A 22,500-nucleotide genomic window follows, 5' to 3' on the forward strand; every position below is an offset into this window, starting at 1 on the left:
CAGGTTGGAGCATTGTGCTATTACAGATGAAGGTTGTGCTGCTCTGGCTTCAGCTCTGAAATCAAACCCACACCTGACACAACTGGATTTGACATGGAATCATCTAGGTGATTCTGGTGTGGCACTGCTCTCTGCTGGACTGGAGAATACTCACTGTAAACTAGAGAAACTGAGGTAATATCTCTCTAATGACCTGTTTTATATTTAAGGATAGAGTCAAAGTTTTTTTTTTTCTATACAGTGATTTTTATTTTACATATTGCTTCAAAGCCGATAGAGAACGTTTCTGGTGGTTTGCCACCACAGAGACAAGGAAGAGGACTGTAATCTTATTGTAGATATATGTATGGTTCATTTTAAACCAATTCAGCATTGTTTACGGAAACTGCAGAACAGTAGTGCATTACAGTAATCAGGTAATTATTACTGAGTAACATGATTTGACATTTAAAAGTTCCTATGTTCACAGAACTTCCATTAGGCAAACCAGCTGAAAAAATACAGAGATTTGAGAGTGTGTCATTGTTCTCAACAGGTTGAGTTATTGTGGTGTCACAGATGAAGGTTGTGCTGCTTTGACTTCAGCTGTGAGATCAAACCCTGAACACCTGAAAGAATTGGATCTGACTGGGAATAAACTAGGAGTGCAACTGCTTTCTGATTTAAAGAATGACCCACGTTATAAGTTAGGGCTGCAACAGTAGGTGCAATATCCAATGCAAATGCATATACAAATCTCCAGGAGAAACTGAAGCCAAAATTAGTCTAAAACTATTTAAATGTAAAAAATGACTGTATTATAATATATAGCAATTAAATTTGAAATAGTTTAGTCTAGATATGCAAGCATTCTCAGTGGTAGAGAAAACACAGATTTGAATGATCTGCTCAATGTGCTTGAGCCACAATAAAACATTAGTAGAGCTGCACTGTTAAACTCTTTAAATCAGTTATTATGATGCAACTGTATTTTATTTCTATTTATTTATTTTATGCAATGTGCAGATAACATTCTCTGTAGTGGCATATTGTTATTTAGTTTAAGTCATCATATGCATAGTCCAATGATATTGTAACATTGTAAGAATCCGTAAGAATTGTTGTGGCCACTGTTTATAAATTAGTTTCAATACAGGTTGTTTGTTCTCTTGCTGTACCAAAACTGTATTTAACCATTAAGTACTAGCGTGTGAATTTTGTGTGCTGTTTCAGCCCTATTATAATCTAAACATACTACAGTGAAAAAAAAATAATTTTATATTTGCAAGTTGTTATAAATATGTAGCCTACATAGGTGTAAATGAAAATGTTCACTATATGAATGTGAGAAACAAAAAAACTGATTTAATATAAACTAGTATTGAATTAGTCTGAATTAGATTATATTATTCGCCAGCAGAGGGCCACACATGCATTGTGAATATGAAGCTTTGCTAATACTAAACGGTTTACCAAAGACATTAGTATCTGAAATGCAGTGAAATATTGTACTTTTTTAAAAAATAACTCTAATGCATTTTTCCCCTTTTGGGTACATTTATTGTATGTCTTAATTGTTTACTTATATCTTGCATGTTTTTATATTATTGCAAATTGTATTTTGCATATTTTAAGATGCTAATGTTGTATGCATTTACGCTTAAAATCGATACATCTAAACAAATACCATTTCAATAAAATTGAAAAAATGTTTTTCTAATTTTTGAGGTTTATTGGTGTTCTCTCTAAGATTTTTAAGGATAGTCTTTACTATAAACACACAATTAGGCAACACCTAATAATGCTATACACACTCACACATATGCAAAAAACAAACAAACAAAAAAAAAAACTAGCTTGCGGTGTTGTTCAAAGCAGGCGTGGCTGTGGCTCGAAAATGTGCTCCGGTTTTCTCTCTCTGCTGTTTGACTCTGTTGTATTTCAGTCTTTGGTGCAGTAGAAATACTCTATGCAGCCTGGCGCGTCCTGGGCATAACTTCTATCGAGGGTCATGCAAACTATTAAAATAATTAATAATAATTAATTAATTATAAATAATAAATTTCAGACATAAATCGAATTACTGACTGCCCCCTGTTTATGCTGGAATTAGCTTGCTTCCCTATGCATAATTAATGATCGTCGTCAGATATGTCACTGCATCCCTTTGATTCTACAATGGTTTATTCCTGCAATGGTTTTGCCGGACAAAGTGAAAGTACGATTTTTTTCCAGAGGCCATTTTTTGCATAAATGAACAGCAACGCGAACTGCAAAACAAAATAGCATAAAGAGTGAGTATCAAAGATGATCGTTTTATAGACTAAACAGCATGCGTGAAGTTTGCTTGTACTTGCATGTACTTCATACATATTGCTAATGCTAACCCGGCACTGTTACACAGCTACAGAATCATAACGTGTGTAGTAAAGTTAGTTTTTGTCCATTTGAAGTTGGTTCTTTTTATTAGCATGTCTAAGAATATTTGTGTACTGTGGGATACAAAATTTTGGTTTACTTCAAAGCGCCCTTATCTCACACTTCTTCTACCGTCTTTGTCAAGGAGGATTCTGTTACTTTTTGTTCACGAAATACTTTGAAAAAATGAATAATGTTTTCAAAACTTTAAAAACATGCATATCTGCATGTAGAGTTGTAATCATATTTATGTTTATTAATGCATATGTGTGCTGTGTAATAAGAAAATTATGTCTGGAGTCTCTGGACTCCAGTTTAAAAACATGCAATATGCAACAGTCAGAAGATTTTTGGATGTGGCATTACAGTTTGTTTTGTTTTACAGTTGGTTACATGCATTTCTCAATGACTAGTACAGTACACTCTTAAAAATAAAGTTGCTTCACGATGCCATTGAAGAACCCTTTTTGTCAATATGGTTCCATAAAGAACCTTTAACATCTGAAGAACCTTTCTGTTTCACAAAAGGTTCTTTGTGGCGAAAGAAGGTTCTTCAGATTATAAAAAGGTAAGAAAGAGATGGTTCTTTAATAAACCTTTGACTGAATGGTTCTTTGTGGAACCAAAAATGGTTCTTCTGTGGCATCGCTGTGAAGAACCTTTAAAAGCACCTTTATTTTTAAGAGTGTAGACATTTTCAAAAGTCATCAGACTGTCATTAACAGCAGTGTCTGTGGACTAAACTGTGGAACATTTTCTAGATGGATGTGTAAGAGATCAGACTCGTCTAATCCATATGCAGATGCAATATGGACAACACACAGACATCCAGTGATGGAGAAATTTGTCCTGGAATCAGGTACTCTTCAAATACTTAAAATGGTACCTGACGATACACAAGTAAAATAAATAGCACAGAAGGCACATGTCTGGGTCTTAGGTACTCTGTTAAAGTAAAGATATGCTAATATTAATTACAATTATATATACAGCTGTCCCTAAATGTTACAGTTCGTTCAAGCAGAAGAGAGCCCAACTATGTGTTTATGAAGGGTGATCAGACTATAGATCCACCACTGCGTTTTAATGATGGAGACAGAAATAGGTATCATCTAATGTCCCGGTGTCCTGCAGAGTTTAGCTCCAACTTGCCTCAACACAGCTGCCTGGAAGTTTCAAGTATACCTATTAAGACCTTGATTAGCTGGTTCAGGTGTTTTTGATTAGGGTTGGAGCTAAACTCTGTAGGGACACCGGCCCTCCAGGACCGAGTGTGGTGACCCCTGATCTAATGTGTTTATGTTCATGGTGCTGATGACACTGAAGCACTTACTACAGAATACAGCTTTACAGTTCAGTTGCCTGTTCTCCCTGATTTTAGGATGGAATTTCTTTGAATATTATAAAATCTGCTTTATAAAATTACTGTTTATCTCCAAACACTTTCAGCTCAGTTTATCATAGAAGAACAGAATCAGCAGAGCCCAGCTATGTGTCTATGAAGAGCAATCAATCTATGGATTCACCACTACGTTTTAATGATGGAAACAAAAGCAGGTAATGATCGGCAAACATATGGTATCAGTATTTTGTACATATTCTAGAATATGACAGGAAATTTATATGTTCTGCCATTTATATTTTCAAGTTTGTTGTGCTGTTGACAGTAAATCACTTTAAACTTCTTTATGTAAAGCTGGCTGTTCTCCCTGAACTTGCGATGTTTTCTTTGAATTAGGGATGAATGAATGAATGAATGAATGAATGAATGAATGAATGAATGAATGCACCGAATGTTCGCCAACCGAAATGATTCGGCCGAAAATAGCAATTCTGAAAAAGCTGAATTAGTTGGGGGAAAATACAAAAAACCGTGTTCAGTAATCGGCCTTCGGCCCAGTGTGTAATTTTGTTTGGCTTCGACCAAGAATTTTCATTTCGGTGCATCCCCAATTTAATATTATAAAATCTGCTTTATAAAAATTATTGCTTATCTCCTAACACTTTCAGCTCAGTTTATCATAAAAGAACAGAATCAGCAGAGCCCAACTACGCGTCTATGAATAGCAATCAGTCTATGGATCCACCACTACGTTTTAATGATGGAAACACAAGGTCTGGCTGCAAATACAGGTAATATTTCTGCAAACATATGGAACCAGTATTTTGTATACACTGAGATGGAAATTCATAATGTGAATGATGTGTTGGAGTTAATATTTTTATCTAATACTTTCATGTAACTGGTTGTGACTAAAGCACTTAGTACAAGATATAGCTTTCCAATGGTCTATGTGAGCTTTCTGTTCTCCATTACCTTAGGACATGATGTTTGAACATTATAAAATCTGATTTAAAAATAAAAATGGCTGTTTATCTCTAAACTACTTTAGTTCAGTCCAGCATATGAGAACAGAATTACCAGAGCCCAACTGTGCGTCTATGAATAGCAGTCAGTCTATGGATCCACCTCTACGTTTCAATGATGGAAACACAAGGTCTGGCTGCAGATACAGGTAATATTTCTGCAAACATACGGAACTAGTATTTTGCATACACTGAGACGGAAATTCATAATGTGAATGATGTGCTGGAGTTTATCTGATATTTTCATGTTACTGGTGCTGTTCAGACTAAAGCACTTAGTGCAAGATACAGCTTTCCAATTGTCTATGTGAGCCTTCTGTTCTCCATTACCCTAGGACATGATATTTGAACATTATAAAATCTGCTTTAAAAATAAAAATTGCTGTTTATCTCTAAACTACTTTAGTTCAGTCCAGCATACGAGAACAGGATTACCAGAGTCCAGCTGTGTGTCTATGAACAGCAATCAGTCTATGGATCCACCACTACGTTTTAACGTTGGAAACACATCATCTGGCAGCAGGTACAATATTTCTACTAATATATGCTAACTTTATTATGTACACATTGCATAATGTGAATTATGTTCAAGGTGCTGTTCACACAAAAGCACAAAAGGATACAGCTTTGCACTTCTGCCTATGTAAGCCTTCCGTTACAGTTCTGGCCATCATGAAAGAACAGAATCACAAGAGCCCAGGTGGGTCTCTATGAAGAGTCATCAGTTTATGGATCCACCCCGTTTAAATGATGAAAACAAATCATCTGGCACCAGGTAAACATTTTTTAAATGATACAAATAATTATGTGCATGGATCAATCATTTATAAATGTACTTATTTTGTTGAAAAAGCTAAGAAACAAATTTCACTCAGAAATTGCTAGTAGATTTAACAGTATATTTTCAAGTTAACTTTTTGACTTTTTGGTGACTCACTCACTTTGTTTACAATTTTGTTTATAATTTTTTCGCATCGGTTGATTAGATGACAACACACAAAGTAAATATTACTTTGGATTTTTCTATTCAAATGTATTTACTGTTCAATAAAATGTCCTAAATCTTCCTCTTAATCTGGTGTTGTTAGAAAGAGAGAAAACAGCATGAGGGAGAATCTCTTCCAGTTACCAAAACCCATCCATGTGCCTGTGAAGAGTGACTGTTCAGTGGATTACCAAATATGTTTCAGTGGCGAAATCACTGAGCGCTGGTACAGTTTGTAAAGTTTTTTTTTAAATCATAAGACTTTACATTGTTGATACTTGTAAAATCCTCACCTGATATTCTTCACATTAGCAGACACAATGTACAAAGCATAATTTTTATAATTTTTTTTAAATAATTAGGAGAGCTCATGACTAAAGTGCAATATGTGGTCATTTATTTTACAGCAATGAAGTCCTCAACACATTTAGATCAAATCTGAAGAGTAAGTTTGAGTGTCTATATGAGGGAACAACAAAGGAGGGAAACCCAACACTACTGAATGAGATCTACACAGAGCTCTACATCACAGAGAGTGAGAGTGGAGAGATTAGTAATGAGCATGAGGTGAGACAGATTGAGACACAATCCAGGAGAGCAGCAACAGAGGACACACCGATCAAATGCAATGACATCTTTAGACCTTTATCTGGACAAGACAAACCCATCAGAACTGTGCTGACAAAAGGAGTCGCTGGCATTGGAAAAACAGTCTCTGTGCAGAAGTTCATCCTGGACTGGGCTGAAGGGAAAGAGAATCAGGATGTCCAGCTCATATTTCCACTTCCTTTCAGAGAACTCAATCTGATGAAGGACAAAACACTCAGTCTTTTAGATCTTCTTCGTGTCTTTTTCCCTGAAACAAAAGACATGGCAACATCCTGTGACAAATATAAAGTGTTGTTCATCTTTGATGGTCTAGACGAATGTCGTCTGTCTCTGGATTTTCAGAGCAATGTGAGGGTGTGTGGTTTAAGTCAATCAGCCTCAGTGGATGTTCTGCTGACGAACCTCATTGTGGGGAATCTGCTTCCCTCTGCTCTCATCTGGATCACCTCCAGACCAGCAGCAGCTGATCTCATTCCCTCTGAGTGTATCCATCAAGTGACAGAGGTACGAGGCTTCAGTGAGCCACAGAAGGAGGAATACTTCAGGAAGAGAATCAGTGATCAGAGTCTGGCCAACAGAATCATCTCACACCTGAAGTCATCAAGGAGCCTCTACATCATGTGCCACATCCCAGTGTTCTGCTGGATCTCAGCCACTGTTCTAGAGAAGATGTTGAGTCAAGCAGAGAGTGGAGAGATTCCCAAGACTCTCACTCAAATGTACACACACTTCCTGATGGCACAGATTAGCATCAAAGACTCAAAGTACAACGAGAAGAAGGACACGGACAAAAAGATGATTTTCAAACTAGGTAAACTAGCATACAAACAACTGGAAAAAGGCAATGTGATCTTCTATGAGGAAGACCTGAGAGAGTGTGGCATTGATGTGACAGAAGCATCAGTGTACTCAGGATTGTGCACTCAGATCTTCAGAGAGGAGTTTGGCTTGTATCAGGGGAAAGTCTTCTGCTTTGTTCATCTGAGTATTCAGGAGCATCTAGCAGCTCTATATGTGCACCTCTCCTGTACTATCCACAACAGAGATGTGTTTGACCAAATTACCAAACGTAGTTTGTTGTCTAAAATTAAGCACTGGTTTCAACTCAATTCATCAAAACATGTTTCATTATCTGAGTTGCATCACAGAGCTGTGGATAAGGCACTACAGAGTAAAAATGGACATCTGGACTTTTTCCTGCGGTTTCTTTTGGGTCTTTCAGTGGATTCTCATCAGATTCTCCTACAAGGAATAATCACACTGACAAGAAACAGCTTTGAGAGCAATGAGGAAACAGTTGAGTACGTCAAGAAGAAGATCAGGAGCAGTCGCTCTCCAAAGAAATTTATCAATCTGTTCCACTGTCTGAATGAACTGGGTGATCGTTCACTAGTGGAGGAAATACAGCAGTATATGAGATCTGGAACGATAAAAGAAGTCAAACTCTCTTCATCTCAGTGGTCAGCTGTAGCTTTTGTGTTGCTGACATCAGAGAAGGAGCTGGATGTGTTTGATCTCAAAACATTTGTTGTAGGAAGCAGTAAAGCTGAAAATATGAAAGTTTTTCAGAAGCTGCTGCCTGTGATCAAAGAATCCAGATCAGTTCAGTAAGTATCACTTTTCAAGTTATTTTATTGCTTTTGTTTTGAGTTCATAGTGTTTACAAGTATTATTTCTCTGCAGCATAAGTGATTGTGGTCTCACAGATGAAGGTTGTGCTGCTTTGGCTTCAGCTCTGAGACCAAACCCCTCACACCTGAGAGAACTGGATCTATCTTGGAATAAACTAGGAAGTTCTGGTGTGGCGCTTCTCTGTTCTGTACTCAAGAATCCTCAGTGTAAACTGGAGAAACTGTGGTAAGAACATATTTGACTCTGACACAATCATCTGTACGCAGTGATATACATCTGATGTAATAAAGCCACTCCCATCCCTCGCTCCAAATTAAAGCAGTTTACACTGAAAGAATTTGAAACCAAAATTGCCTGTTTTTATTATACTATATGAATTAAAATTATTAATTGTTTTCTATCCAGCACTATTCTGAACTTAAAGAGTGAAGAGCATGTCATTGTTCTCTACAGGTTGTGGGAATGTGGCGTCACAGCTGAAGGCTGTGCTGCTCTGGCTTCTTTTCTGAGCTCAAACCCCTCACACCTGAGAGAACTGGTTCTGTCCTGGAATAATCTACGAGATTTGGGTGTGAGGATTCTCTGTACAGGACTTAAAGATCCTCACTGTAAACTGGAGAAACTGTGGTAAGAACATCTCGCTGATAGTCAAACACGTTTTTGTCCTCAGTAAGACGTGTCCTTTAATGTAAATTCTAAAATCTGAGACCAAAGTCAATAACAGACTACAGACACTAACCACAGTTTACATTTTGTCATTCTTTACAGGTTAAGAGAATGTGGAATCACAGATGAAGGTTGTGCTGCTCTTGCTTCAGCTCTGAGGTCAAACCCTTCACACCTGAATCATCTTAGTTTGTCTGAGAATAACCTGGGATGTTCTGAAGTGCAGTTACTTTCTGACCTAAAGGATGATCCACATTATAAACTGGTGGAACTATACTATTGTGAGTATATTTTTATTTAAAGCTTTTAAAGGATTGTTCTACTTTCAGAATAAAGATTTCCCAATAATTTACTCACCCTCATGTCATCCATGTTCATGTCTTTCTTTCTTCAGTCGCAAAGAAATTAAGTTTTTTTGAGGAAAACATTTCAGGATTTTTCTCCATATAGTGGACTTCAATGGTGCTAAATGGATTTAGTGTTAAAAATGCAGTTTCAAAGCAGCTTCAAAGGGCTCTAAACGATCCCAGCCAAGGAATAAGGGTCTTATCTCGCTAGATAAGACCCTTATTCCTCGGCTGGGATTGTGTAGAGTGCTTTGAAGCTGCACTGAAACTGCATTTTTAACCTTCAATCCATTGAGCACCATTGAAATCCATTATATGAAAAATCCTGAAATGTATTCCTAAAAAGAACTTAAAGGATTAGTTCACTTCCAGAACAAACATTTACAAGTAATGTTCTCCCCCCCCCCCCCTGTCATCCAAGATGTTCATGTCTTTCTTTCTTCAGTCATAAAGAAATCATGTTTTTTGAGGAAAACATTTCAGGATTTATCTCTATATAATAGATATGTATGGTGCCCCCAAGTTTGAACTTCCAAAATGCAGTTTAATGCAAGTTATCCCAGCCGAGGAACAAGGGTCTAATCTAGCGAAACAATCGGTTATTTTCAAAACAAATTAACAATTTAAATACTTTATATGCGTAGTCTGTGTAATCGGGGTCAATACAGTTAGGGTATGTCGAAAAAGTCCCATCTTGTTTTCGTCTCTAACTTCAAAATCGTCCTACAATGGAGTTTTACCTTTTTTTGTAAAGGGTGTTTGATCATCTTTGTGTGTTCACTTTGTAAACCCTGGATCAGTACTTCTGCAGTGATGTAGGACGATTTTGAAGTTGGGAAGAACTTTTTTGACATATTCTAACTGTATTGACCCGGATCACACCGACTACACATGTGCATCGCAGAGACAAAACAAGATGAGCATTTGAGGTTAAAAAGTATATAAATTGTCAATTTGTTTCAAAAATAACCAATCGTTTGGCTAGATAAGACCCTTCTTCCTCGACTGGGATTGTTTAGAGCCATTTGAAGCTGCATTTAAACGGCATCTTGGAAGTTCAAACTTGGGGGCACCATACATATCCATTATATGGAGAGAAATCCTGAAACATTTTCCTCAAAAAATTTTTTATTTACGACCGAAAAAAGAAAGACATGAACATCTCGGATGACAAGGGGGTGAGTACATTATCTGTACATTTTTGTTCTGGTAGTGAACTAATGCTTTAATTTCTTTGCGACTTCAGAGAGACATGAATATCTTGGATGATAAGGGGGTGAGCAAATGATCAGAATTTTTTTTTTTGATCAGAAGTTTATTTTGGAAGTGGAGTAATCCTTTAAATAGACTAACAGCCTTCATATGTGTTTAACTGGAAAATGTAATAATTCAGCTCCTCTTTAGTCACTGCAATTTATATTGTATTTAACAAGTTTAATTCTGCGATGTGACTGATCTCAGAATATATGAATTTTTTCATCTCTTACAATGTCTCTGTAATCACAGTAAGTGATAAATAGAGAGTTGTTGGTCATTTACTGTTATTAATCTATAAGCAGTCTTTTATTGATATCTCTTGACTGTAATATGACTATACTAATATTTCTGTTTGTGTATTTTTTTTTTTATTGATCTGGTAATGTGATTTCATTAATAATGTCTCATACTCATATGTGACTGTCTGTGTGTTTTATTGCAGGACTCTCATTATTTAGACGTCAGATCCTCAGGATCACCTGATGGTGAACTAGGAACCACTACAGAGACACAATCACAATCAACAGAGACTGAATACATTGAATAACTGTGATTTGTGACATTTTTTTTTCTCTTTTTGCAGGTATTTTTATTATCAGATACCTTTTATAATGATCTTACACTTGTGCTAAAATAAGATTCATATTTTACAAACATTCTCTATACGTTTGAGCTATATTGCTTTTCTTCTGCCTTACCAGCAGAGGGGGGCAAAAACTACAAATTATTTCAATATTTTTTTCTAGCAGTGTCAAATAGATCTGATGATCAGAAAAACCTTTATTATTGCCATTACAGTGTATGCATTTCAATAATTAGCAAAGCTATTAACATATACTATTACTGACAATTTATGTAAATAGAAATGTTACAGATGAATGTCTGATCTCTTTTCCTGGTCAATTTTTTACATACTTTATGACTTATATTAGTTAATGAGCGATGTAAATCTTAAATCTACGACTGAATACATTTCACAAATTAATATCCATTGTGACCATCCAGATAATAAGAACCCACTTGTTGAAATAATTACATTCCTTCCCACTTAAAACAATATATTAATGTATATTTTAAGTATGCTGGGTTTTGTTGTCATAGTATTTTAGGGAAAAAATACACTCAAGGGCCTTATTGTTCTCGATCACAGAGAACTATTTAAAGCTGCTAAATGTTCAGAGGAGATGGTCAGATACACTGATGACATTTGAGTTAAACATATAAGAAAACTAACATCACACATGCTGAGAAAGATATAAAGAGTCTGATTACTCCAGACGTTACAAGCACTACAATACGGAGAGCTGTTCAGAGGAGGAAACAGCTGTGCTGCAGCACAAGGTCATAGATCCATAATCCTGCGCTGTGCGACGCTAGATTAAAAACTCCCAGTTTTGATTAAGAAAGCAGGGTTAGAGGATTACAGTCCAGTGAACAAAAATGAAAGCAGTTTTAAACTCAATCCCAGAGTTCATCAAAAATACACAAACCTCAGACTGTCATCTCAACCGCAGATTAATGCAAAAGCTCCTTTCAAGCTTCTGTGCAGCTCAAACTCTCATTCAGCAGAAGAGTGCTGTGTGAGAGTGTCTTAGTGCATAAAATGTCGAAATTATACGATTAAAAAGCTATTATGATGCGAAAAGTCTCATAATTTCACATTTTTATGTAGCTTTTTTAAAACTATGACATAATTATCAAAATAAAGACTACAATTATATCAGATTTTTTTGTTACATATTTTATAAATATTTTTTATGACTTTTTATTACTTTATGGCCCGGTTTCACAAACAGGACTTAGACTAAGCCAGGATTAAGCCATAGTTCAACTAGGACATTTAAGTAATTTTTATAACTGTGCTTAGAAATTTTTTTTACTGGTGTGCATCTTGAGATAAAACAAAGGCACTAATATATTTTTGGATCAGTCAGTGCAAGTTTCTTTCAGTTGAAAAAGCTCAGACTTTCATTTTAGTCTAGGACTAGGCTTAAGCCTCGTCTGTGAAACCAGGGGTATATTTCTTAGATATGACTTAGTATCCAGTAATTTTGACTTTACGTCATCAAAACTGAAAAAAGGTGCTTTTTTATTGCAGAAAAAATATTTGAACATTACATTTTTGCATTAGATCAAGTATCTGTATCTGCACTCAATTTTCTTTCAATTTTGTCGATTTTTTTATTTTTTTATTTTTGGCTCCCTGACAAAATAAAGCAATGTTTAAAAAAAAAAAAAAGTGTAAATTTGTACCCAGCTTTGTGGAGGTTGTTGTGTTTGTTTTGTCTTCGGGTTCATCTCATGGACAAATTCGAGGTTTGTCAGGGGTGGAAGAAACTAATGTAAGACTTTCTCCATTTGGTCTTTTCTCACATAAAAATCCACTTTGAAGCGAGACAGAAATCACACGCACTGTACATGAGACATCTGATCTGATCTTCATTTGCATGGAATCATTTCACAGGTCTCTTATGAATTCAGAGATGGTTCTTTTGATGGGTCGAGCCCTTAAGCCAGCACTCATAATCATATGGAAATTGTGAGACACGAGAAGTGAAAAATGAACAAAAACTGGCACATTTACAGCAGATATCAGAGGTTTCAAGGATGGCGTCATCAAACCTGTGGAGAGATGTCAAGCCCTCAACTAAGCTCCAAAGTACCTCCATATGGTCATCTGTTCTTTATTATTCAGAAAAGGCTTGTAAAGGTAAAGCAAACAGAACTAGTGTTCATATGTGTAATAAGTGCTGAAGCATTTGGGGGGAAAGGCAGCTTAAATTTGAGTCTTTTCCTCAAACAAAGCCATTGTATGACTTATATGAAATATCGCCCACTCTGTCGCCATCTCTGTTTGAAAAGGAGAGTTATATGCGGAGTTATTTTATACGAGGGTTGTGCTTCGGCACTCCTGCAGGCGGATGAACAAAAGCATCCGAAAAAAAATGCAACCTGAACAAGTAACAAATCTGCTGCTTTGTTCTGATTAAATAAAGACGTAAATGTTTTAAACTAAATCATGTTACTGACTTTAGTTCTAATAATTGCTCAGATCAGATCACAAAGTAAAATCGCTCTCATGCAAAGCTAACAGAAATAAAGTGCCATTTACCTCACTGACCTCAGCAAAACGACAAAAAGCAACAAAAGAAGCTCAATTCCTATCTGAATCAAGTGAACAAGTGTTCTAATGTTAGCTAGATGCCTACTGAGCCATTTAAATGTCTTACCTGATCGTCTCTGCGTCTGTGTTTAATCCCTTCAGATCTCGGAGTTGCCGCCTTCTCAAAAACATGCCGATATTTAACGTTACTCGTTTCTGCCGCTTTCTCTTTTTGACTGAAGACGCGGCACATCTTGAGGTTAGTTTTGACAACAGGTTCCTCAAATGCTAACGGTGTTGTTGTTTAGAACTTTACCAATAGAGGGTTTGCACCTACTAAACGTTAGGCATGCGAGGCCATTGAGGCGATACTCATTGTAAACAGCAGCATGGATTGCACTGACGTTGTTCTACTAATTTATGTCTAAACCACTGAAAATATGTCTGGAAGGTGCTAAATCATATAGAAAAGGGCTTAGTAAGCAGGAAAGGGTGTATATGTTGACAAACTAAAGTTAATACAGGGCTCAACACTAAGCAGCGAAAGTGTCACAAAGCACTATGCTTAAAGGAGTAGTTCACTTTCACAACAAAAATTTACAGATAATGTACTCACCCCCTTGTCATCCAAGATGTTCATGTCTTTCTTTCTTCAGTCGTAAGGAAATTATGTTTTTTGAGGAAAACATTTCAGGATTTCTCTGCATATAATGGACCTCTATGGTGCCCCCGAGTTTGAACTTCCAAAATGCAGCTTCAAAGGGCTCTAAATGATCACAGCCGGGTCTTATCTAGCAAAACGAAAAAAATTTAATTTATATACTTTTTTACCCTCAAATGCTCGTCTTGTCTAGCACTCTGTGCATAGATTAAAAAGTATAAATATATAAAAAACTATAAATTGTAAATGTTTTTAGAAAATAACCAATCATTTCGCTAGATAAGACCCTTCTTCCTCATCTGGGATCATTTAGGGCCCTTTGAAGCTGCATTTAAACTGCATTTTGGAAGTTCAAACTTGGGGGCACCATAGAAGTCCACTATATGGAGAGAAATCCTGAAATGTTTTCCTCAAAAAACAATTTCTTTACGACTGAAAAAAGAAAGACATGAAAATCTTGGATGACAAGGGGGTGAGTACATTATCTGTAAATTTTTGTTCTGAAAGTGAACTACTCCTTTAATAACTCTGCTTTATAATGTATTGTACAGATGCTAGATGAAAAGAAAATGTCAAGTAAACTTTTCTGTTTCTGGCCTCTGTTAATGGACTTTTACGGACTAGATATAACAATAACATAACATAAAAAAAAAACAAATGCACTGGGCCATAGGGCAGTCCATATCGTCGAGCCCTGTATAGGTGGTAAATATCTGTAGCCAACAATTTGCCTCCTTTGTCATGGACTGACGACCTGACAATTCTTCCTTCTATTTCTTATCCTGGTGAAAAAAAAACAGCCTAGGCTGGTTGGCTGGTCTTAGCTGGTTTAAGCTGGAAGTAGCTGGTTTTAGCTGGTCTCCCAGCCTGGCCAGGCTGGTTTTAGCTGGTGGTTTCCCAGCCTGACCAGGTTGGAAAAGTGGCCAAAACCCCACTGAAACCAGACTGCTGACCAGCCTATGCTGGTTTTAGCAGTTTTTTTCACCAGGGTACTTTCAAATAACTTTCATTGCTTAGTTTTTTCGCCAAGCCTATGCATGAGTTCCATTTGGTTCAATGCCATTGTTTACTTAAGTGCCACTGAATATGTCTGACTTCCGGATTTATGACGTATTAAAAACCACCATCAAGATTACTTAAATTCTAAGCAACTTTAGTAAGAAACACATAAGCCATGCCATGTAGTAGCCGGGGCTTGTTCTTTCTTCTTGCTCTGAAGACACCAATTTCCCATGAAATCAGACCCCACACCTTAAATTATAAATCTTTAAGCCTACCTTTGTGAATCGAGGTAAGGTAAGTAGACAGTTTTGAACAGTGATGTCTTGTATATACTCCAGCTTAAAAGAGAGTAAAATAAATCACAAAGCAGTTTTCTCAGCAGAAGCCTATAACCAAAGAGATTCAGTAATGAAATACCTGAATTCAAATCACAGCCCACATTGATTTCAGATGCAAAAGGATGGAGGTCCATCCATGAAGACGTTGTGTGCCAACAATCATTCCAGCACTGATTAAACAAGTACAAATATTTTTTTTAAAAGGAAATGAACCAATAAATCAAGGAAAACATATATTGTGCTCATAAAGAAATTATTTCAGTGATAAAATATTTATATGCGTTTTCATAAGTGTCAAACAATACAAAAGCAGAACTGATGAAAAAATGAAGACAAAGTCTTGCACTTGTAGATTGAATAAAATATAACCAGCCTGTTAATCCGAGGTTCTGTCCTAACCAGATGTGTTGCGCAATATAACATTGCATATGAAACATTACAGATGCTTTGTTCAGTAATGATTTTGTCAATTCGCTCTGCGTTTTCAATTTCAACGAGGACGGAAAAATGACTTGACGCCTCACGTCTGATTAGGACTTTGTCTAACGCTGGTTCTGCATGTTAAATCTGCATTATAGACATGTTTGCTTGTTCTCAATATTAAAAAAAGGGTTCATATAACACATTTTTAAGACAAATGTTACCAACAGTCATTAAATAAAAGAAGTCATTTTTTAAGAGAAAGGCTAAGACAGGCAGAATAAGCCTTCAAAGGTGAAGTATGTAATTTTTACATCATCAAATGGAAATGCAAAAATAAATGTTTGTTTCCAAACAGGTTTCCCATCTACCATTTGATATTTCAAGCATGTTAAAACAAAAACAAAAATCATTACTATGCAATATTGAGAAACTGCTCTGAGTTCCATTTTGGGAAACAGAAAATATCAAGAGCCGGTATTATGTAACTATTGTCTGTAGCCTCTGAAGGGAAGTACTAAAATAAATGAAAAAATATGATATTTAGGCAAAATAACAACAATGTACACATCTCTATTCTGTTCAAAAGTTTTTACCCACCTTAATGGCTCTAAATGCATGTTTTTTCCTTCTGAAGCATCAGTGAGTGTTTTAATCTTCTGTAATAGTTGCATATGAGTCCCTCTGTTGTCTTCAGTGTGAAAAGAAGAATCTCAAAATCATACAGTCATTGTTGGAAAGGGTTCAAATACACAAAAATGCTGGAATTTGTGGGACCTGAAGGATTTTTCTGAAGAACAGTGGACAGTGTAACCGTTCAGGACAAACAAGGGACTCATGAACAACTATCACTAAACAAAAAAAAAAAAAAAAAAAAAACACAGCTGTGGATCATTCAGGTAACAACACAGTATTAAGAATTAAGGGGATGTAAACTTTTGAACCAGGTCATCAACTATTATTTTCTCTTGTGGACTATATGTAGACATCTTTCATGTGAAATATCTTATTCAGGTCAGTACTAAATAAACAATAACATGTATTTTGTATGCTCCCTCTTATTTTGGTAAAATAATTAACGTTTTGCAGATTCGGAAAGGGGGATGTAAACTTTCGACCTCAATTAACATGCTGTTGAGAAAAGCAACCAGAAGGTAACATAAATTCATGCGAGATATTACTGTAAAATGTTTTTACTGAAAAGACATAAAACTAACCCATTTTGAGGTTTTTCAAATGCATTTACCAGCCAAATTTCTCCATTATTACAATAAATTGTAATATCAAATTGTAATTAATTTCAAATAAAAATGTTTGAAAGAAAATCAACCTATGAATGAATGATGCATAATTAACTAATTTTAACATGGAAAAATTACACACATTACCTATAACAGACCCCACAGACATGTCGTATCATAAATTAGATCAAGAAGGAATATATCTGCAAAGAATAAAACGTTCAAGTGTTTTAAATCTAAATACATGGATGTGAACTACTCTACAATATAGTAACTGGCGTAATAGTTGAACTGCAAACGTACACTCCTGTCTTTATTCATATCTCCCTCACAGATGCCTTTCATCTTATTGTTCGTCCATCTGAAAATGAAAAATGTTTAAAAAATGTTGTCCAACGTCGCCACCAACGTTCTGACATCATGTAAGTAATGTTTAGTCAGTGTATGTTTGGATTTAAGAAGCTCGAGGAGCAAAAGTACACTGTAAAACTCCCACTGACGTCCTCTGAAGTCCTGCCGTGTCTATGAGCTCCATCAGTATTTATTGTGCCATTCACACTGTCCCACGCTCACCTCCTCGATGTCCAGGTTCTTCCTGGACTTGTAGATAAACTCGCCGATGGCCACGAACACAGAGAGGACGAGTCCGGCCGCCAGAACGATAAAGATACCTCCGATGTTCTCCACACCCAGAGCGCTGGCCTCTTTACTGTCCTCCTCAGGACAGCCGTTTCCTCGCCACCACTTCTCCTTCATCATGTGCAGTTTACCCTCTTCCTGTAACTGCAGGATGGCGATGGTCACCTTGTCACGATACGGGGAACCTGAGAGAGACCCAGAGGTATTATAATCTTCTGAAGATGAACGAGGATGAATGAAGGTCTTGCAGGTTTGGAACAACATGAGAGTTAGTAATTAATGAGAGAATTTTAATTTTTGCTTAAAGTATCGCATTAAAGGGGTCATCGGATGCAAAACTAACTTTTACATGTTGTTTGAACATTAATGTGTGTTGGCAGTTTGTGTACACAACAAACCTACAATGATAAAAATCCACCCAGTGGTATTTTTTTAATCTTTAAAAGGAATATCCCCTTTTTAAAATCAGGTCATTCTCAGCTTCTTGTCGTTGTGACAAAACACAGTTGATTGACAGTTGATAGACCCGCCCTCACCGAGCTGAAACAGTCCGAATACAATTGCCATTGTGTGACTCAGGTGCAGAGGAAGACTCTCATTGAGCGATTGAGGTGTTCTGTTGTTGGATGTAATAATGAACATAGCAGTAGTCATTTACCCCTGACATCTGAGCCGATTAAGAGGGAGAGGACAACATTACTTTCATTTTTTTTTTTAAAGGAAAGCGCCGATCCCGGTCTACATATGCGTCTATGTTCGTGTGAATCGTTCCTGATGCAGCTTCACCCACAGCAGAAGTGAGTATAAGGGTTTTTCATGCATCTTCGCATATGGCCTTTCTTAATAATGTGCTTGTTGGCAAGTTTCGCCGATAAACGTGACTAAATGTAGCTAAATGCAGCTAAAGTAAACATTACAGCTCGTAATCCCTCAGCAGAGAGGGGCGGGGCGAGCAGAGTTCATTTGCATTTAAAGGGCCCATGCAATAAAATGAGCTGATATTTTATTATATATGTGTATATATGTATATTAGAGACTTTTCATTAAGACCCTAAAGAATCATATGCACTTGTGGAAAATGGGCATCCGATGACCCCTTTGATGTTAATTTTAACCGTTAAAGGAGAAGTCCACTTCCAGAACAACAATTGACAGATAATTTACTCACCCCCTTGTCATCCAAGATGTTCATGTCTTTCTTTCTTCAGTTGTAAAGAAATTTGTTTATTGAGGAAAACATTTCAGGATTTCTCTCCATATAGTGGACTCCTATGGTGCCCCTGAGTTTGAACTTCAAAAATGCAGTTAAACTGCAGCTTTAAAGGGCTCTAAATCTACATCGCTGCAGAAGTACTGACGCAGTGTTTACAAAGTGAACATGCAACGAAAATCAAATGCTATTTACCAAAAAAAAAGGTAAAACAGCAATGTAGGACGATTTTGAAGTTGGAGAAGAAAATGAGATGGGAGTTTTTTGACACACCCTAACTGTCTTGAACCGGAATACACACAGTTCACGCAGAGCTAGACGAGACAAGCATTTGAGGTTTAAAAGTATATAAATTGTAATTTTTTTTAGAAAATAACTGAATGTTTTTTCTTGGCTGGGATCATTTAGAGCCCTTTGAAGCTGCATTTAAACTGCATTTTGGAAGTTCAAACTCGGGGGCACCATAGAAGTCCACTATATGTAAAGAAATCCTGAAATGTTTTCCTCAAAAAACATTTTCTTTACGACTGAAGAAAGAAAGACATGACCATCTTGTATGACAAGGGGGTGAGTAATTTATCTGTAAATTTTTGTTCTGGAAGTGAACTACTCTTTTAATAGTTTTACAAACAAAAGCTATATCTGTTAACATTACTTTTTGACAGTGTTTTATGTCAGTTTACCAATAGGAGTGCCGACTCCGTAGCCCTTTGAGTCGATGAGCCCTCCGATCTGCGTGAGGTTGCAGTTTCTCTGGCTGATGTATTCAATGCTGGTGGACTCCATCAGAAGAGCGTAATCTGTGGTCAAAACACGCTGGATTCCCTCTCTGTTGTTCTTCACCAGCGCCGTGTTCTTCCGGCTGCTCATGAACGCCCACATCTTCTCATAGGTGGAGATCTTTGATTTCTGTAAATGACGTATGATAGTATTATAGTAGAGCATGTTTATGGGTCTAAGATATACATACCCTAAATGTGGCTTCGGCAGCATCTGTCAAATTCATAAATAAAAATGTTTATTTTAATGCAAGTAGCCACTTAGAGGTGTGCGACAGACTACTGAAGTTAAAAATAAAATAATGTAGAATAAAATAAATAAACGTATAAAACAGCAATGTAAAATAATAGAATTAAATACATTTTAACAAATAAAATAAATAATATAAAATAACAAAATAAAAAAATTAAAATAAAATAATATAAAAATAACATTAAATTATTATTAAATTAAAAAATAAAAATATAAAAAATAATTGTAATAATTATAATTAAAATATAAAACATAACATAATAATTAATAATTATAATAAAAATATTATTAAAATAATTTTAATAATTATATATACATTTAATATTTATATAAAAAATTAAATAAATCACTGTCCACAAGGATTATCTGTAAATAAATAAATAAATAAATATTTTATAAATCAAGTGATTTATTGTTTTTTATAAAAGTTTAGCAACACTAAAATTTCTCATTAAAATATTAGTATTTATCTGCAAATTTAGTTGAGTCTATCAACAGTTTTGAATATTGATCATCTAATTGAAAAATAACATAAGAAAGGCTGTTAAGTATTTTTCAAATGATATTTCATTATTCAGATTCATAACGTTTCATCATTTAAATCTAAAATAAGCTGTTTCTGACATAGTTGATAAACATTTGTGACCCTGGACCTCAAAACCAGTCATAAGCATCAAAGCTAAATAAATGCTGAATGAATAAACTTTCCATTGATGTATGGTTTGTTAGGATAGGAGAATATTTGGCAGCGATACAACTGTTTGAAAATCTGGAATCTGAGAGTGCAAAAAATCAAAATATTGAGAAAGTAAAGTCTTTCTTAGCAATGCATATTAATAATCAAAAATTAAGTTTTGATATATTTATGGTAGAAAATGTTCAAAATATCTTCATGGAACATGATCTTTACTTCATATCCTAATGGTTATTTGGCATAAAAGAAAAAGCAATAATTTTGACCCATACAATTCTGATCACCAATCAGCATCCAGGACCAACTATCCATTTTATAATCGAATTTAAAAGCCAAAACTATTGTTTTCTATAACAACATATTCACAATCTCCACTTCCAAGAACCATATGAAATTATTGACAGCAATAGTGCAAATTTCACAGTTTTTATAGGATGACAAAATTCATGTTATAGCTGTGAATACATTTACAGTACACTGATCTTACTACTGGATGCCATGAAATCCTTCTTTGCTGTGCTGGTTTAGATCAGTGCTGTGACAGATGTCCCAATAACGCTCTCTTTCTTTATAAGCTGCCTTAATTCGCTCTGTACATGTATTTCCTGCTAGCTAAGGTCCTTGTCTTGCCAATCTGTGCTTGTAAAATCACAGGTCTCGTGTTTGGAGGTGTAACTGCTGTTCGCCAGTCAAACCTCAAACCACCTGTCTAAATTCAACGCCAAATGAATAGATCACAAAACACCCACATACCGCTTGAAATGTTAACCAGACTGATTTTTGCTTGTAGAGACTAATAATAATGCAATATCAGAGCAAACTGCCTAACCTTAAAGAAAGTCATAGTGGATCCGTCTCTCACGGCGCCGTATTCAATCTTGGTTTGTTTGGCTAGATCATCGGCTGAGTCTATGGGCGAATCCATTCGCTCCACGGTGAGGAAGGCAGCCAAGTTGGCTGTGTAAGATGAGATGATGATGAGGGTGAAGAACCACCAGATACCTCCAACAATCCTTGTGGATAAAGCCTTGGGCATCAACTCTGACCCTGACCATGAGAAATAGATAAATAGGTAAAAATGCTGGAAAATCCAGGATGTTTTTTCAGATGTTTTACAATTATTGTGTTGCTAGGTATTCACAAATCCAAAAGATAGAAAATAATTAAAAGGTAAAAAAACTTAATAGTAAAATAAAAAAAATAAAAAAAATGAAAAACGAAACTAATATAATTTAAAATTAAAATAATGAAATAATATATATAATAATAATATATATATAATATATTCTTCTAAATAAATAAACAAACAAACTCATTAAAAAATAAAGCAAAACTAATATAAAATAATATATAATATAAAATTTAAATATTGAAATAATATATATACAATTATTGTGTTTCTATGTGTTCACAAATAACAAATAAAATGAAAAAAATAATAAAAAGGTAAATAAAAAGTAAAATAAAAAACATGAAAAACGAAACTAATATAATAAAAAAAAATATATATATATATATATATATGCATGAAAAAAATAAACTTGTGGTCTTCTGAATAAATAAACAAACAAACTAATTAAAAAATAAAGCAAAACTAATATACAATAATATAAAATTTAAATATTAATATATATTAAATATTATATATATATATATATATATATATATATATATATATATATATATATATATATATGCATGAAAAAACAACACAAATTTACAGACAAATTTAAAAATAAAACAAAACAAAAAATTAACCCTAAAAATTTGTTTTACAATTATTGTATTTCTATGTGTTCACAAATAACAAATAAAACTAAATAAAACAAATGAAATTAAAAAATAATAAAAAGGTAAAAAATTTAAGAGTAAAATTAAAATTAAAATTAAATAAAAACTA

The 22,500-nt window shown here is 35.1% G+C and overlaps 3 protein-coding genes across 5 annotated transcripts in view; 2 read left to right on the plus strand and 1 right to left on the minus strand.

Annotated features, from left to right (window-relative positions):
• LOC141285014 (NACHT, LRR and PYD domains-containing protein 3-like) overlaps positions 1-1,012 on the plus strand; it is a 20,607-nt gene extending 19,595 nt beyond the window's left edge. The window contains exons 11-12 of the mRNA XM_073818051.1: positions 4-174; positions 536-1,012. Of these exons, the coding sequence (XP_073674152.1) occupies positions 4-174; positions 536-704 (340 nt within the window). The 3' untranslated portion in view covers positions 705-1,012. The remainder of the gene's footprint in view (positions 1-3; positions 175-535) is intronic.
• A 2,146-nt stretch (positions 1,013-3,158) lies between these two features.
• Positions 3,159-12,416, plus strand: LOC141285016 (NACHT, LRR and PYD domains-containing protein 3-like). 2 transcript variants are annotated; one of them, XM_073818054.1, is made up of 12 exons: positions 3,159-3,256; positions 3,847-3,954; positions 4,408-4,512; positions 5,171-5,287; positions 5,426-5,539; positions 5,853-5,975; positions 6,157-7,965; positions 8,042-8,215; positions 8,444-8,617; positions 8,759-8,937; positions 10,703-10,745; positions 10,844-12,416. In XM_073818054.1, coding segments are annotated over exons 1-11 (2,955 nt in total). In that variant the 5' UTR covers positions 3,159-3,206; the 3' UTR covers positions 10,705-10,745; positions 10,844-12,416. The 2 variants fall into 2 exon arrangements, with proteins under 2 accessions (XP_073674155.1, XP_073674154.1); XM_073818053.1 differs by having other exon boundaries at positions 10,703-12,414.
• A 3,168-nt stretch (positions 12,417-15,584) lies between these two features.
• Positions 15,585-22,500, minus strand: part of grik1b (glutamate receptor, ionotropic, kainate 1b) — a 48,197-nt gene continuing 41,281 nt past the window's right edge. For both annotated transcript variants that reach the window (XM_073818057.1, XM_073818056.1), the window contains 3 exons: positions 21,430-21,647; positions 19,558-19,783; positions 15,585-17,849 (listed from right to left, as the gene is read on the minus strand). In XM_073818057.1, coding sequence (XP_073674158.1) covers positions 17,560-17,849; positions 19,558-19,783; positions 21,430-21,647 — 734 coding nt within the window. In that variant the 3' untranslated portion in view covers positions 15,585-17,559. The remainder of the gene's footprint in view (positions 17,850-19,557; positions 19,784-21,429; positions 21,648-22,500) is intronic.

The sequence above is a fragment of the Garra rufa genome, chromosome 14 (assembly GCF_049309525.1).
Source record: "Garra rufa chromosome 14, GarRuf1.0, whole genome shotgun sequence".
Lineage (NCBI taxonomy): Eukaryota > Metazoa > Chordata > Actinopteri > Cypriniformes > Cyprinidae > Garra > Garra rufa.